We start from the raw sequence: 12,261 nt of genomic DNA, 5'->3' as shown, positions 1-12,261 counted from the left end.
CTCCTTTGCTAGCAATTGTTTTTTGGGGTGTCATGTGATCTGGTTTTGGCCAATAAGACCTATGGGAAGTCTCTCTGGTAAAGTTTCCATTTGTTGATTAGGGGGAGGAGAATGAGGAGAAATTCCTTCCTGCTTGGGGTGCTGTAGTGGAAGGTGTGATACTTGGCACTCAGCAGCCATGCTGACACTGAGGGGAGTCAGGGTCAACTCTTGAAAGATGACCATGGAGGTACTGACAACACCAGGCTTTTCACACACTATCGAGTCGCTGAGGGAAGCTTAGGAGTTCCTGTTCCGAGATCTTGTTAAGGTGAGATAATTAATGCTTTAATTAATGGCATGGCTTTTTTTTTTTTTTGCCAAAAGTCTCCTAAATGATACACAGACACTTCTATTCTTTCATGCCCTAGAAGTAGTTTTGTGTTTGTTTGTTTGTTTGTTTGTTTGTTTGTTTTGGGGGGGAGGAGAAGTTGTTTTTTAATAAGGCAAAAATTGACTAGTCTTACTCATTCTGGTGTTTATTTTCCAAACATCACTGTGATGGATCGTGAGTAACAAAGGTCTGAGCACTGGAGTTCGGTGGCCGTGGGTTCCAATCCCACTTCCTCCTCCGCCAATCCCAAAGTGTGAAGATGCACTGAAAATGACAGCTATAGTTCTGAGTGATTCCCTGTGCTGGCCGAGGGCTGATTGCTCCCACTCATTCCTTATTTGTCAGGCCCCTCTATCAAGTATGTGACGTTACTGTCCCCATTTTACAGGAGAAACCGAGGCTCGGAGCAGGTAAGCAGCTTCAAGGGTGCAGGCTGAGAGATCACCTCTTATGACATTAACACTTTATGAATGAAGTAAGGCCTGAAGTGATACTTTCTTAAGGCCTGCTCTGTATGTAAAAGCTAGATTGGAATCCCATTCTTCCAGCTCCCAAGACAGTGTTTATAAGGTGGATAAACGTACATTAAGGACAATTTTACTAACAAAATTTCACATAAGAAACAAAATGTAACCAAGAAAAGAGGTATTGTTTTATAGTTACTTTTAATTACTTTACAAAATTTAGAACCCTGCCAATATCTGATCTTCAATTTTTAGACTCCAAAACTGTAAGACAATAAATTTCTGTTGTTTAAGTCAACCAGTTTATGGTACTTTGTTACACAGCCCTAGCAAACTAATACAGTATTTAACAGAACAATTCTAATTTTAAAAGAATTTAATAAATGCACATGATTTTCTACTATGAAGAGTGATATTCATCATCTCTGAATAATAGGTATAAAACTCACAGACAAATATTTTGGTGTATGGCATTAACATTTACACTTAACATTAACATTTAGACAGTAACTTAAAACTTGAAAATACTGGAAAAAATACTCACATATTTTGAAGTTAAGCTTGCAGCACTTATATTAAAGAAGGTCGCATTAGATTCTGCAGCTACTGCTTTAGCCTTTAAAAATCACAAGGGCAAATATTATATTAGTTCCATAACTTGCTGTAAAATGGTAAATACATCTGATCAACTTAAGTACAAGAAAAGAATTTCTAAAAATATAAGGCATGACTCGGTCCCCAGTATATGGCAATGTGTTCTCTTCTCAGAAATGAGCAAAAAAATCTATGAAGGGCTGTGCTTCTTTCCACTCCCTTCTTTTCCTAAGGGAGAATAGATAGGGAGAGGTAAAAAAGAAAAAAAAAAAGGGGGGGGGGGGGAAAGGGTGTTATTGTCTTCCTAGTTATAGAAAGATAACTAGAGAAAGATAAACAGCTAAGAAAAAAGTTACTCTTTCTTATTTACTTTTTCCCTCTAGAATATCTAGCTATGCAGGAGAAAAGTATCCAGATCCTAATAACTTTTGGCAAGAGGATATTACAGGAAAAAAAATCTGTTGTGTGTCAATTATACTTCAATTTTAAAAAAGGAAGAAAGTCTATATCATGCTGATTATTTAAATAAAGCTGTTAAGATAAAAAAAAATCGCCCTAGCTGGTTTGGCTCAATGGATAGAGCGCTGGTCTGTGGACTAAAGGGTTCCAGGTTCGATTCCAGCCAAGGGCACATGCCTGGGTTGCAGGCTCGATCCCCAGGAAGGGGCGTGCAGGAGGCAGCCACTCAATGATTCTCTCTCATCATTGATGTTTCTATCTCTCTTTCCCTCTCCCTTCCTCTCTAAAATCAATAAAATATATTTTAAAAAATCAAGGATTAGGAAGATGCTCAATATAGTAAGCTCTTCTAAGGTAAAAATGTTATTTAAATTGGGCCCTGACTGGCTTGGCCCAGTGGCTAGAGCATCGGCCTGCGGACTGTAGGGTCCCAGGTTCGATTCCGGTCAAGGGCATGTACCTTGGTTGCAGGCACAACTTCAGTGGGGGGAGGGTGCAGGAGGCAGCTGATCGATGTTTCTAACTCTCTATCCCTCTCCCTTCCTCTCTGTAAAAAATCAATAAAATGTATTTTTTTAAAAAAATAAATAAATTGGGAAAATAACAAAAATTACACTGTTAAATTTAATTTTCCCAAACATATTACTGAAAATAATATGTATGGTTTTCCATCTATTTTGTCATTGGAAACTAGTTTAAAAATTTAAGAAAAGTTTATTTTAACAAAAAGTAAGTTATAGCCCTAGCCGGTTTGGCTCAATGGATAGAGAGTTGGCTTGCAGACTAAAGGGTCCCGGGTTCGATTCCGGCCAAAGGCACATGCCTGCATTGCAGGCTCGATCCCCTGTGGGGCTGTGCAGGAGGCAGCCAATCAATGATTCCCTCTCATCATTGATGTTCCTATCTCTCTCTCCCTCTCCCTTCTTCTCTGAAATCAATAAAAATATATTTAAAAGAAAAAGCAAGTCATAAATAATAGACTCAGGGATGACATCTATAATACTTTCAACAATAAAGATAAATTTTTTAAAAATCATAATAGATTCAGGAACTATGTAAAAATTTTTTTTAATTATTAGCCCTAATATCTTATTAGAACATTCAAATTTAAAAAGAATTCTTACCAGCATTGTTTTCCCATTTCCAGGTGGACCAAAGAGTAACAATCCTCTGGCGGGAGCTCTAAGCCCTGTGAACAACTTAAACATATACACACAATTATGATTCTGAAGATATTTTTTCCAGACATTTTAAGAATTATTTGTCATCTAAAAAGAATCATTTTCAGTAGCATCCACCAAAACAGAGCTGCCCAGAGCTCTAAGGAGAACACAATAAACTAGTATAATTATTAAAAACAGAAGAAAACAAATAAAACCAAATCCTCATTGATCAAAATGAAAACAGACTTGTTGAACAAGCCATATTATTGAACATCGGTATGCTTCTCTACTTCCTTTACAAATCTCACCAAAATAATAGTAAATGAGTAAAAAGATAAAAATCTTCAAAAGAAAAAGAATAGAAAGAATAGGAAAGGAGACAACAGAGGACACAATAAATTCTAGTAGATGGGAAACTGATAAAGTGTGGTAAGTTATTTAGCAGAGCTGAGGGAGCTAAACCTAAGAGCCTGCTTGTGAAGGGATAGCTAGGTACAAGGAGCAAGCTGATATGAATGGAAACCCTGGAAAAGCTCAGGAAGTGAAGGCATCGGGTACCAGAGAAAGCACCAGTAAGGCAGGCAGCCCAAAACAGAGAAACTGATTAAAAGTTTGTATGAAGAACTGAACATATGTTCCTGTAAACCTCTCCCCAGCCCCACCAACAGCACTTGTATTCCTCTTCCACAACCAAAGGAGGTAGAAGTTTTATTCTAGAGAAATTAAACCAGAGATTCCAGACTCAGGGACATCGGGATTGGCAAGAGTCACCAGAATGAACTCTCCCCCCGCCCCCCCCCCCAAAGTTTTTATTTATGAGAGAGAGAGAGATAGAGAGAGAGAGAGAAACATTGATGAGACAGAAACACCGTCAGCTGACTCCTACACCCCCTACTGGGGATCCAGCTGTCAACTGGGAAATGTGCCCTGACCAGGAATCGAATCGGCAAACTCTTTGTGCATGGAATGATGCTCAACCAATTTGAGCCATCCCAGCCGGGCAAGGTGTTGTTGCACCATTTGAAGTGATACTCAACTTATTTTTTAGATTATATATATATTTTAGAGGTTTTAGGCTTACAGAAAATTGAATGGAAAAGTACAGAGTTGCCATACAACTCCTAATCTCCCATTTCTCCCATTATTAACATCTTGCATTAGTTTGGTACATGAACCAATATTGATACATTATTATTAACTAAAGTCAATAGTTTACATTACGGTTCACTATTTGTATCGTGTAATCCACTATTACAGTATCATACATAATCATTTCCCTCCCTAAAAATATCTACTGTGACATGAATTAATCATAGCATAGCTCAAATTAATTAATTAATTAATTCTAGCATAGCTCAAATATTTCTTTACTGCTACTACAGATTCAGTAATAGGTGATGTTACAGAAAAATAATAATATATAATCCTTACCTCAGGTCTCAGAGAAGGAAGAATGACAATTTCTTGTAATGCTTGTTTTGCTAATTCTTGACCAGCTATATCATCAAATTTAACAGCTATTCCACTAAGAAACAGAATTTCAATTATCTCCACAATAGAAATATGCTTCAGTTATTATAAAATACAGTTTATGCTCTATGAAACATGGACATTTTTTATGTTAACTGTGAAACTATAGTTAATCAGTAAAACAATGATTTTCTACATGTATAATAATTAAAAACCATGATAAGAATTAAATATGTAAATTAGACAAAGTATTTAACTATTTCACTCATGATACATTTTATAAATAAAATTCAAAAATAGAAACTGTAAAATAAAACACTTTAGATGGCAAAACTTACTTGTCTACAATTTCATTCATTATAAGGTTAGCGAGGTTACTGTCCACGTTCCTAAAATTCTTCAAATCTTTCTTTTTACGAGCAGCAGTTGTAGGGGTTGAAGGTTTATTTGTTCGATTTGTTTTTGGTGTATTCTTAAAAGACACAAATTTTAACATGAGAATACAACCTAACATTTACACTTTTCACAAGTGAATCAATTTAAAGTTCACAGAGATTCAAAAATAGGAAAAAGAACATAAAAATTTTTAAAATGTATATTTACTCCAAGGTAAAATGGTATTCACTAAAGAAGTACATTTAGCATGCAGTGGGTTAATAGAGGATTTTATCCAGAGATTTAGTTACTAAAAGGTAAAAACGTTCTATGACAATGCAATCATGTAATTTTGATCCTTGTTAGAACTGTATGTTTAATGTTACAAAACATTTACATAGGTTTAAATAATTAAAAGAATAACAAATTTAAAATGAACTACATAGCATTATATAAAACTGGATAAGCAAACTTACTATAAATAAAGCCTAATTAGGATCAAAGGAGGTAAAATAAGATACGTTTTTTAACAGCAAGTTGCCCTGACTTTTGTTAAAAAATTATATTCAATTTTATGGAAACTTAACAATCCTTTAAGGTATTATAAACTACTTGTAATAAACTGAAGCAAGCACATCATGTTGAAAATTTTCTATTTGCACTTCTATCTCCAAATACCTTATGAGTGGCAGGTGCAGGACCAGGGCCTTGTCTCACTCCAGAAACCATGGATAAACCACTGCAACTGGGTGCTCTGTGGTGGCCTGAAAGACCTGTGGATCCAGCTTTCATAACTGTCTTTGAACGAGGCAGCGAATTACTAGGATGTGTTAAGGGATCTTTTCTTTTTGGAACTGCTCCACTTTCTATTAAGGAAATAGTAAAATCGCTGTAGTTAGAAGATTGTGGTTTAACATTATAAAAATAATAATAAAAAGAAGCTCAGTTGGTTAGAGCGTAATACCCATATGTCAAGGTTGCGGGTTCCATCCCTGGTCAGAGCACAAATAATAACAAGCAATGGGCCCAGCTGGAAGGTCACCATTTGATTCCCAGTCAGGCCACATATGCTCAGGTTGTGGGCTCGATCTCCAGAGTGGGGCCAGCAGGAGGCAGCCAATCAACGATTCTCTCTAATCATTGATGTTTCCATCTCTCTCCCTCTCCAAAATCAATAAAAAATATTTATTTATTTAATATTTATCTTGATTTCAGAGAGGAAAGGAGAGGGATAGAGAGAAACATCAATGATGAGAATCATTGATTAGCTGCCTCCTGCACGCACCACACTGGGGATCAAGCCCGCAACCGGGCATGTGCCCTTGTCTGGAATCAAACCTGGGACCCTTTAGTCTGCAGGCCGAAGCTCTATAGACTAAGCCTAACCAGTTAGGGCAAAAAGTATTTTTTAAAAATCAACCAGCCCTTGCTGGTTTGGCTCAGTGGATAGAGCGTCAACCTGCGGACTGAAGGGTCCCAGGTTGGATTCCGGTCAAGGGCACATGCCCAGGTTGTAGGCTTGATTCCTAGTAGGGGACGTGCAAGAGGCAGCCAATCAATGATTCTCTCTCATCACTGATATTTCTATCTCTCGCTCCCTTCCTCTGTAAAATCAATATATATATACTAGAGGCCCGAAGCACGAAGATTCGTGCAAGAACAGGCCTTCCTTCCCCTGGCTCCCGGCACCGCCTTCACTCTGGCCGGAGCTGCCTTTTTGCTCCAGCCCAGAGCTGCCTTTCTTGTCTTCCCACGCTGCCCAGAGGCCCACAAGTGTCCTGCCCCGCCCCCGGCCGCTCCATGCCTGCATATGCAAATTAACCCTCTACCTTTGTTGGGTTAATTTGCATACTCACTCCTGATTGGTTGATGGGTGTCACAAAGGTACAGTCAATTTGCATCTTACTCTTTTATTAGTGTAGATACACACACACACACACACACACACACATATGTATATATATATTTAATAAATAAATAAAAGTTTTGTTTGGCAGAAAAATATAAGGGGATTGAGCACGTGGAATGAAGTAGAAGAGAATCTAGACAACAACGGGAATGCGTACAAGCTTTTCAAGGCTAGGAAATTTTTGCTGTTTATCCTGGTAGGATTATTAGGATCTCAAATCTGTACTTTGGAAGCTTAATTATTTATATGTGGTGTATTCTTACATTTCTTTCTTTTCAAAAAGTTCCTTATGAAAATGTCAGCGTTTCACAGTAGTGCTAAGAGAAACAGATAAAATATTTACCTCAATACTTGAAATGTTATTTTAAGTCAGGTACAGGAAGAAATGAGAAGAAAAATATATCTACTGATGCAGGGCTCTGAACTGAACTGGAAACCAAACCTATGTGAGAAATCTAAGGGATCACTGAAGCCACAGGGAAAGATTTCATTAATGACCAACTATCTCTTTCACCTATAGAAATATACTAACTTTTCTCTATTGAAATCTTGAAAGTTTTGTATTATGTATAAATAAAGAAGGCAATGGTCTTACAGTCTGGACTAAGGGTGTTTCTTTTTTTTTTTTACTTACTACAATTTAAACAAAGCAATATTTACTTCAATAAGATTTAAGCTCTGGACATGAAACTATTGTTGAAGAAGTCACCAATAAAACTGACCAAGATGTCAGAGAACCTAGGAAATGAAGGTTTTTCCCACCAAAACAAAATTTAAAAAGCATTTAATGTTCTGTAAGAGTTCATACCTTAAAGTTCATGAAAAACAAATTTAAGCCATAATAAATAATAGTACTCGAATGTTCTGCTCACTTTGTGAATTCAGCTTCAAATTTTTTCTAACAGGTATTAGGATAAAACATTCATGTATAGCATACATGAAAACTGATATGTGAAAATTGATATATAAGAAAAATAAAATTTTCTCTTAAAAAAAACCCAATTCATAAAAACCTGGTTTAGCTACCCAAGAAAAAAACCCACAAAAGTTAAAAATCCAACAGAAACAAAAGGATATTATAACTTAGAAAAATAAATCTTTGCATTTTATAATTTCAAAAATTAGAGGTTGCTAAAAAGCATGTTAAGAATGGTAATATCTTATTTGTTACATGTTTATACACTATGACTGATAGGGATACTGTATTTTCAACATAGCCCTATGCAAACAAAAAACAATCAAAACTACCACTATAAAACCAAATCAACATTACCAGGTTAAGTGGGACTTTACTTTGCATGCAAACTTTATTATTTTACATGTTAGTTACCCTAAACCCACCTGACTGGAGCTGTCCGTTGCGGCATGTCAAGTTAGTACTGTCATTATAGACGTCTGTTTGTGATTTGGAAAATTGCAAAACTGGTTGCAGCTTCTCTATGCAACAGAGGGGGGTAAAAAAGAACAAATAAACAAAAATAAAAAATATATAATAAACATAATGATACATGTGAAAATGAAAAATGAGTTAAGGTGTTACAAGATTGTTACATGATGAAGGGTTTTGCATTTTTTTTTAGGGGTTTTGCATTTTTATAAAATTTTCCTAAAAATATAATTAGTAAAAACTCAGACGTTAAAATACCAACAGAAATTAACAAGTGAATGGCTATGTTAAAAATATGCCTTATTCATTAAAAGAAAAAAAAAATACGCCTTATTCAGGTTTGATAACCCGAGGCAGTTCCATATCACTATTATCACCAGCAAATATTTTCTGAAAATATAGTATATCCAAGTCATTGGGTAGAAAGAGCAGTATGGAGATAAATAAATGAATATGGTTTATAGCATCCATATACTTATTAAATATAATTGGCAACTTACAAAACAATTTTTAAAAAAAAAAAGATTGTATAGCATAAAAGAAAGAGAACATTAAAAAGGCTTTGCAGAAAAAGTGGGCTATGAGTTGGCTAGGATTTGAAAAGATAAAAAGAAAAGACATTTCAGGAAAGAACGGTACTTAAAATGACACAGAAGGAAAATACAAGGAGTGTCTTGGTTGCGGGCTCAATCCCCAGTAGGGGGCGTACAGGTGGCAGCTGATGGATGTTTTTCAATTACCTTAATATATGTCAAGCAAAAGATAAAGGCAATAAAACAGAATGGCTAAAGCACGCTTCAGAACTATGTGTACAATACCTTACCACTTATTTGTGCACAATTGTATCAGTAGTCCCCCTTTATCTGCAGGGAATACATTCCAAGACCCTGTGGATCCCTGAAAGCATGGATAGTACCAAACCCTTACATATACTATGGTTTTTCCTACACAAACACACCTATAATTAAGTTTAATTTATAAATTAGGCGCAGTCACAGATTAGCAGCAATAACTAACCAAATAGAACAATTATAATATATTGTAATAAAAGTTATATGAATGTGGTCTTTAATAACTGATCTGATCACTGAGACGGCTATTAAGTGACTAACAGGCGAGTAGCGAATACAGTGCGGATATGCTGGACAAAGGGATGATTTACAAAGGGACAGAGTAAGACGACTTGAGATTTCATCGTGCTACTCAGAACAGCATGTAATTTAATTATACACTGTTTCTTTCTGGAATTTTCCATTTAATATTTTTGGACTGCAGTTGACTGAAACTACAGAAAACAAAGCCATAAGGGGAGAACTAGTACTAACTATACACGAAGATTATCTCTAAAAAGGATACAGAGAGCCCTAACCGACTTGGCTCAGTGGATAGAGCGTCGGCCCTCAGACTGAAGGTCCCAGGTTCGATTCTGGTCAAGGGCATGTACCTTGGTTGCGGGCTCAATCCCCAGTAGGGGGCGTACAAGTGGCAGCTGATCGATGTTTTTCTCTCATCGATGTTTCTAGCTCTCTATCCCTCTCCCTTCCTCTCTATAAAATCAATAAAAAGGATGCAGAGAAACTGGTGACTGCAGCTGCCACTAGGGAAGGGAAAGGAGTGGTCGGGGCATAGTATTGGATGATTGATTTTTACACTTAAACTTGTAAAACTTTGTGGCATGTGCCTATATCACCTATTTTAAAAATTAACCAAAAATATGAAAGGATTCAATTCTATCCCTACTTCAAATAACAAATTTTCTCTCATGATCTAGGGCTCTAGGCCTACCTAGCACCTGAAGCTCAAGAGGGTAGCAGTTTGAAATTCCTTGCCACTCTACATCACTGCTGCACTCCTTTTCCCCATTCAAGTAAAAAATACTGCTAGTTGACAAACACCCTGCTTCACCACTTACTCACTAGCATGAACTTGCTTTAGCTGCATTTTTCTGACAGTCTCAAGGATTAAATAAAATCCTATATAATAAAAGCCTAATATGCTAAGTGTCCGGTCGACTGGTCGGCCATTCAACCAATCAAAGTGTAATATGCTAATGATATGCTAAGGCCACTCAACCACTTGCTATGACATGCATTGACTACCAGGGGGCAGATGCTCCAATTGATAGGTTGGCTTGCTGCTATGGTCTGGCTGATCAGGACTGAGCGAGACGGGCTGGACACGCCCTGGAGCCCTCTTGCGGTGCCTCCCCAGCCCCGATCCTGCACCAATGGGGTCCCTCAGCCTGGCCTGCGCCCTCTCACCATCTGAGCTGAGGGACCCCCCCCCACCAAGTGCACGAATTTCATGCACTGGGCCTCTAGTATATACATAAAGTACCTACCCTATGCCTCAGCCACAATAAGGACTCAATTTTTACATTAATATTGTTGAAACATTCCAAGTTATCATAACTGATTATTTTCTTCAATACTAGAAAGTCAAGGAATACATGCAAAAATATACCACATATATACTAACTCTCCTAAACTTCCATTTCTATGGTCAGACAAGCATGCATCATGCTTGGTTTATGGTACACTACACATTCTCTAGGACAGGTTAAATAGCAGCTACCCGTTTTGCACAAAGCACAAAGTACTGCACAGCTTTTGTATCCTAGAACCGTCTGATACAATATACCTCGGAGCTGGGTTGTTTTTTTTTTGTTCTTGTTAGTTAACAGGTAGGTCATCTGATTTTTCTCAATGATAATACTGTTCAAATCACCATACTGAGAAAGAACCTTTTGTGTTGGCAAAGATATAAATTAGAGCCTGGCCAGTATGGCTCACCAGTTGAGGGTCAACCCAGAAACCAAGAGGTCACAGGTTTGATTTCCGGTCAGGGCACATGCCTAGGTGGCGGGCTCGGTCCCCAGTAGGGGGGAGTGCAGGAGGCAGCCAACTGATGATATTCCTCTCTCATCAATGTTTCTATCTCTCTATCCCTCTCCATTCCTCTCTCTAAAAGTCAATTTAAAAAATGATACAAATGAGAAAAAACATTGATTTGTAAATGTCTTCTTTATTAATTAACACTCTCTTCAGTGAAATGTAACAAAAGTTCACATAAACATTCATTATACAGTAAAAGTAATCAGAAATTAAATTCTTAGCTTTGATAACTAACAACTAGGAATAAAAGCCATAGAACTTTTTTTTTTTTTTAATGTGTAGAGTTTAGTTTTATTTTTTATTTTTTATTATTTGATATTCCTCACCGGGGATATTTTTCCATTGGTTTTCAGGGAGAGGGGGAGAGAGAAGGAAAGACAGAGAGAAACATTGATGTGAGAGAAACACATCAATTGGTTGCCTCCTGCCTGAGCCCCAACCAGGGCCCAGGCCGGGGAGGAGCCTGCAACCAAGCTATGTGCCTTTGACTAGAATCAAATCTGAGACCCTTTGGTCTGCAGCTGACGCTCTATCCACTGAGCCAAACTGGCATGGAAACACACACATACATAGTAGCAGTACACTTCTAATGTGAACCTGTTCGTATTCATTTTTGTTCAAGAATGTAAACTTAATTTAATGCTTTTTAGAATGACTAAACATTGTGCAATCAATAATTTAAAATACAACAGTCATCTTGCTTCTTGATCCCTTCACTTGCAAACCCCGTACAATCATCTACTGAAAGAAAAATTTGCCCTGGCCGGTGTGGCTCAGTTGGTTGATTTCCAGTCAGGGCACACGTCTGGACTGTGTGGGATGTACAGAAGGCAGCCGATCAATGATTCTCTCTCATCACTGATGTTTCTATTTCTCTCTCCCTTAATCTCTGAAATCAATAAAAAAATATATATTTTAAAAAGCTCTATCTTAAGTCTTTGAGAGTCATATGATCTGTGTATCAACTATTTAACTCTGTCACTGTAGCATGAAAGCAGCCAGACAGTATAAAAAGAAATGAGAGTAGCTATGTACCAATTCATAAAAATGGGCAGTGAACTGTGATTAGCTCATGGGCTGTAGTTTACAAGCCTTTGGTATAGATAAATCAAGACTATGGGTTGATAGTTATTAAAGCTAAGTGATGGATAATTATCATTATACTCTTCTATT

At 37.1% G+C, this 12,261-nt stretch overlaps 1 protein-coding gene across 5 annotated transcripts in view; it reads right to left on the bottom strand.

Moving 5' to 3' along the window:
- SPAST (spastin) overlaps positions 1 to 12,261 on the bottom strand; it is a 48,302-nt gene that overhangs the window by 22,547 nt on the left and 13,494 nt on the right. For 3 of the 5 annotated variants that reach the window (XM_079792077.1, XM_079792078.1, XM_079792081.1), the window contains exons 4-9: positions 8,149 to 8,244; positions 5,577 to 5,764; positions 4,862 to 4,995; positions 4,485 to 4,578; positions 3,015 to 3,089; positions 1,382 to 1,453 (exon numbers count right to left, since the gene is read on the bottom strand). In XM_079792077.1, the coding sequence (XP_079648203.1) occupies positions 1,382 to 1,453; positions 3,015 to 3,089; positions 4,485 to 4,578; positions 4,862 to 4,995; positions 5,577 to 5,764; positions 8,149 to 8,244 (659 nt within the window). The remainder of the gene's footprint in view (positions 1 to 1,381; positions 1,454 to 3,014; positions 3,090 to 4,484; positions 4,579 to 4,861; positions 4,996 to 5,576; positions 5,765 to 8,148; positions 8,245 to 12,261) is intronic. The other 2 variants (XM_079792079.1, XM_079792080.1) reach the window with 1 other exon arrangement.

This window comes from Cnephaeus nilssonii (genome assembly GCF_951640355.1).
Source record: "Cnephaeus nilssonii genome assembly, chromosome: 15".
Taxonomy (NCBI): domain Eukaryota; kingdom Metazoa; phylum Chordata; class Mammalia; order Chiroptera; family Vespertilionidae; genus Cnephaeus; species Cnephaeus nilssonii.
This window is presented reverse-complemented; position numbering and strand designations above follow the sequence as displayed.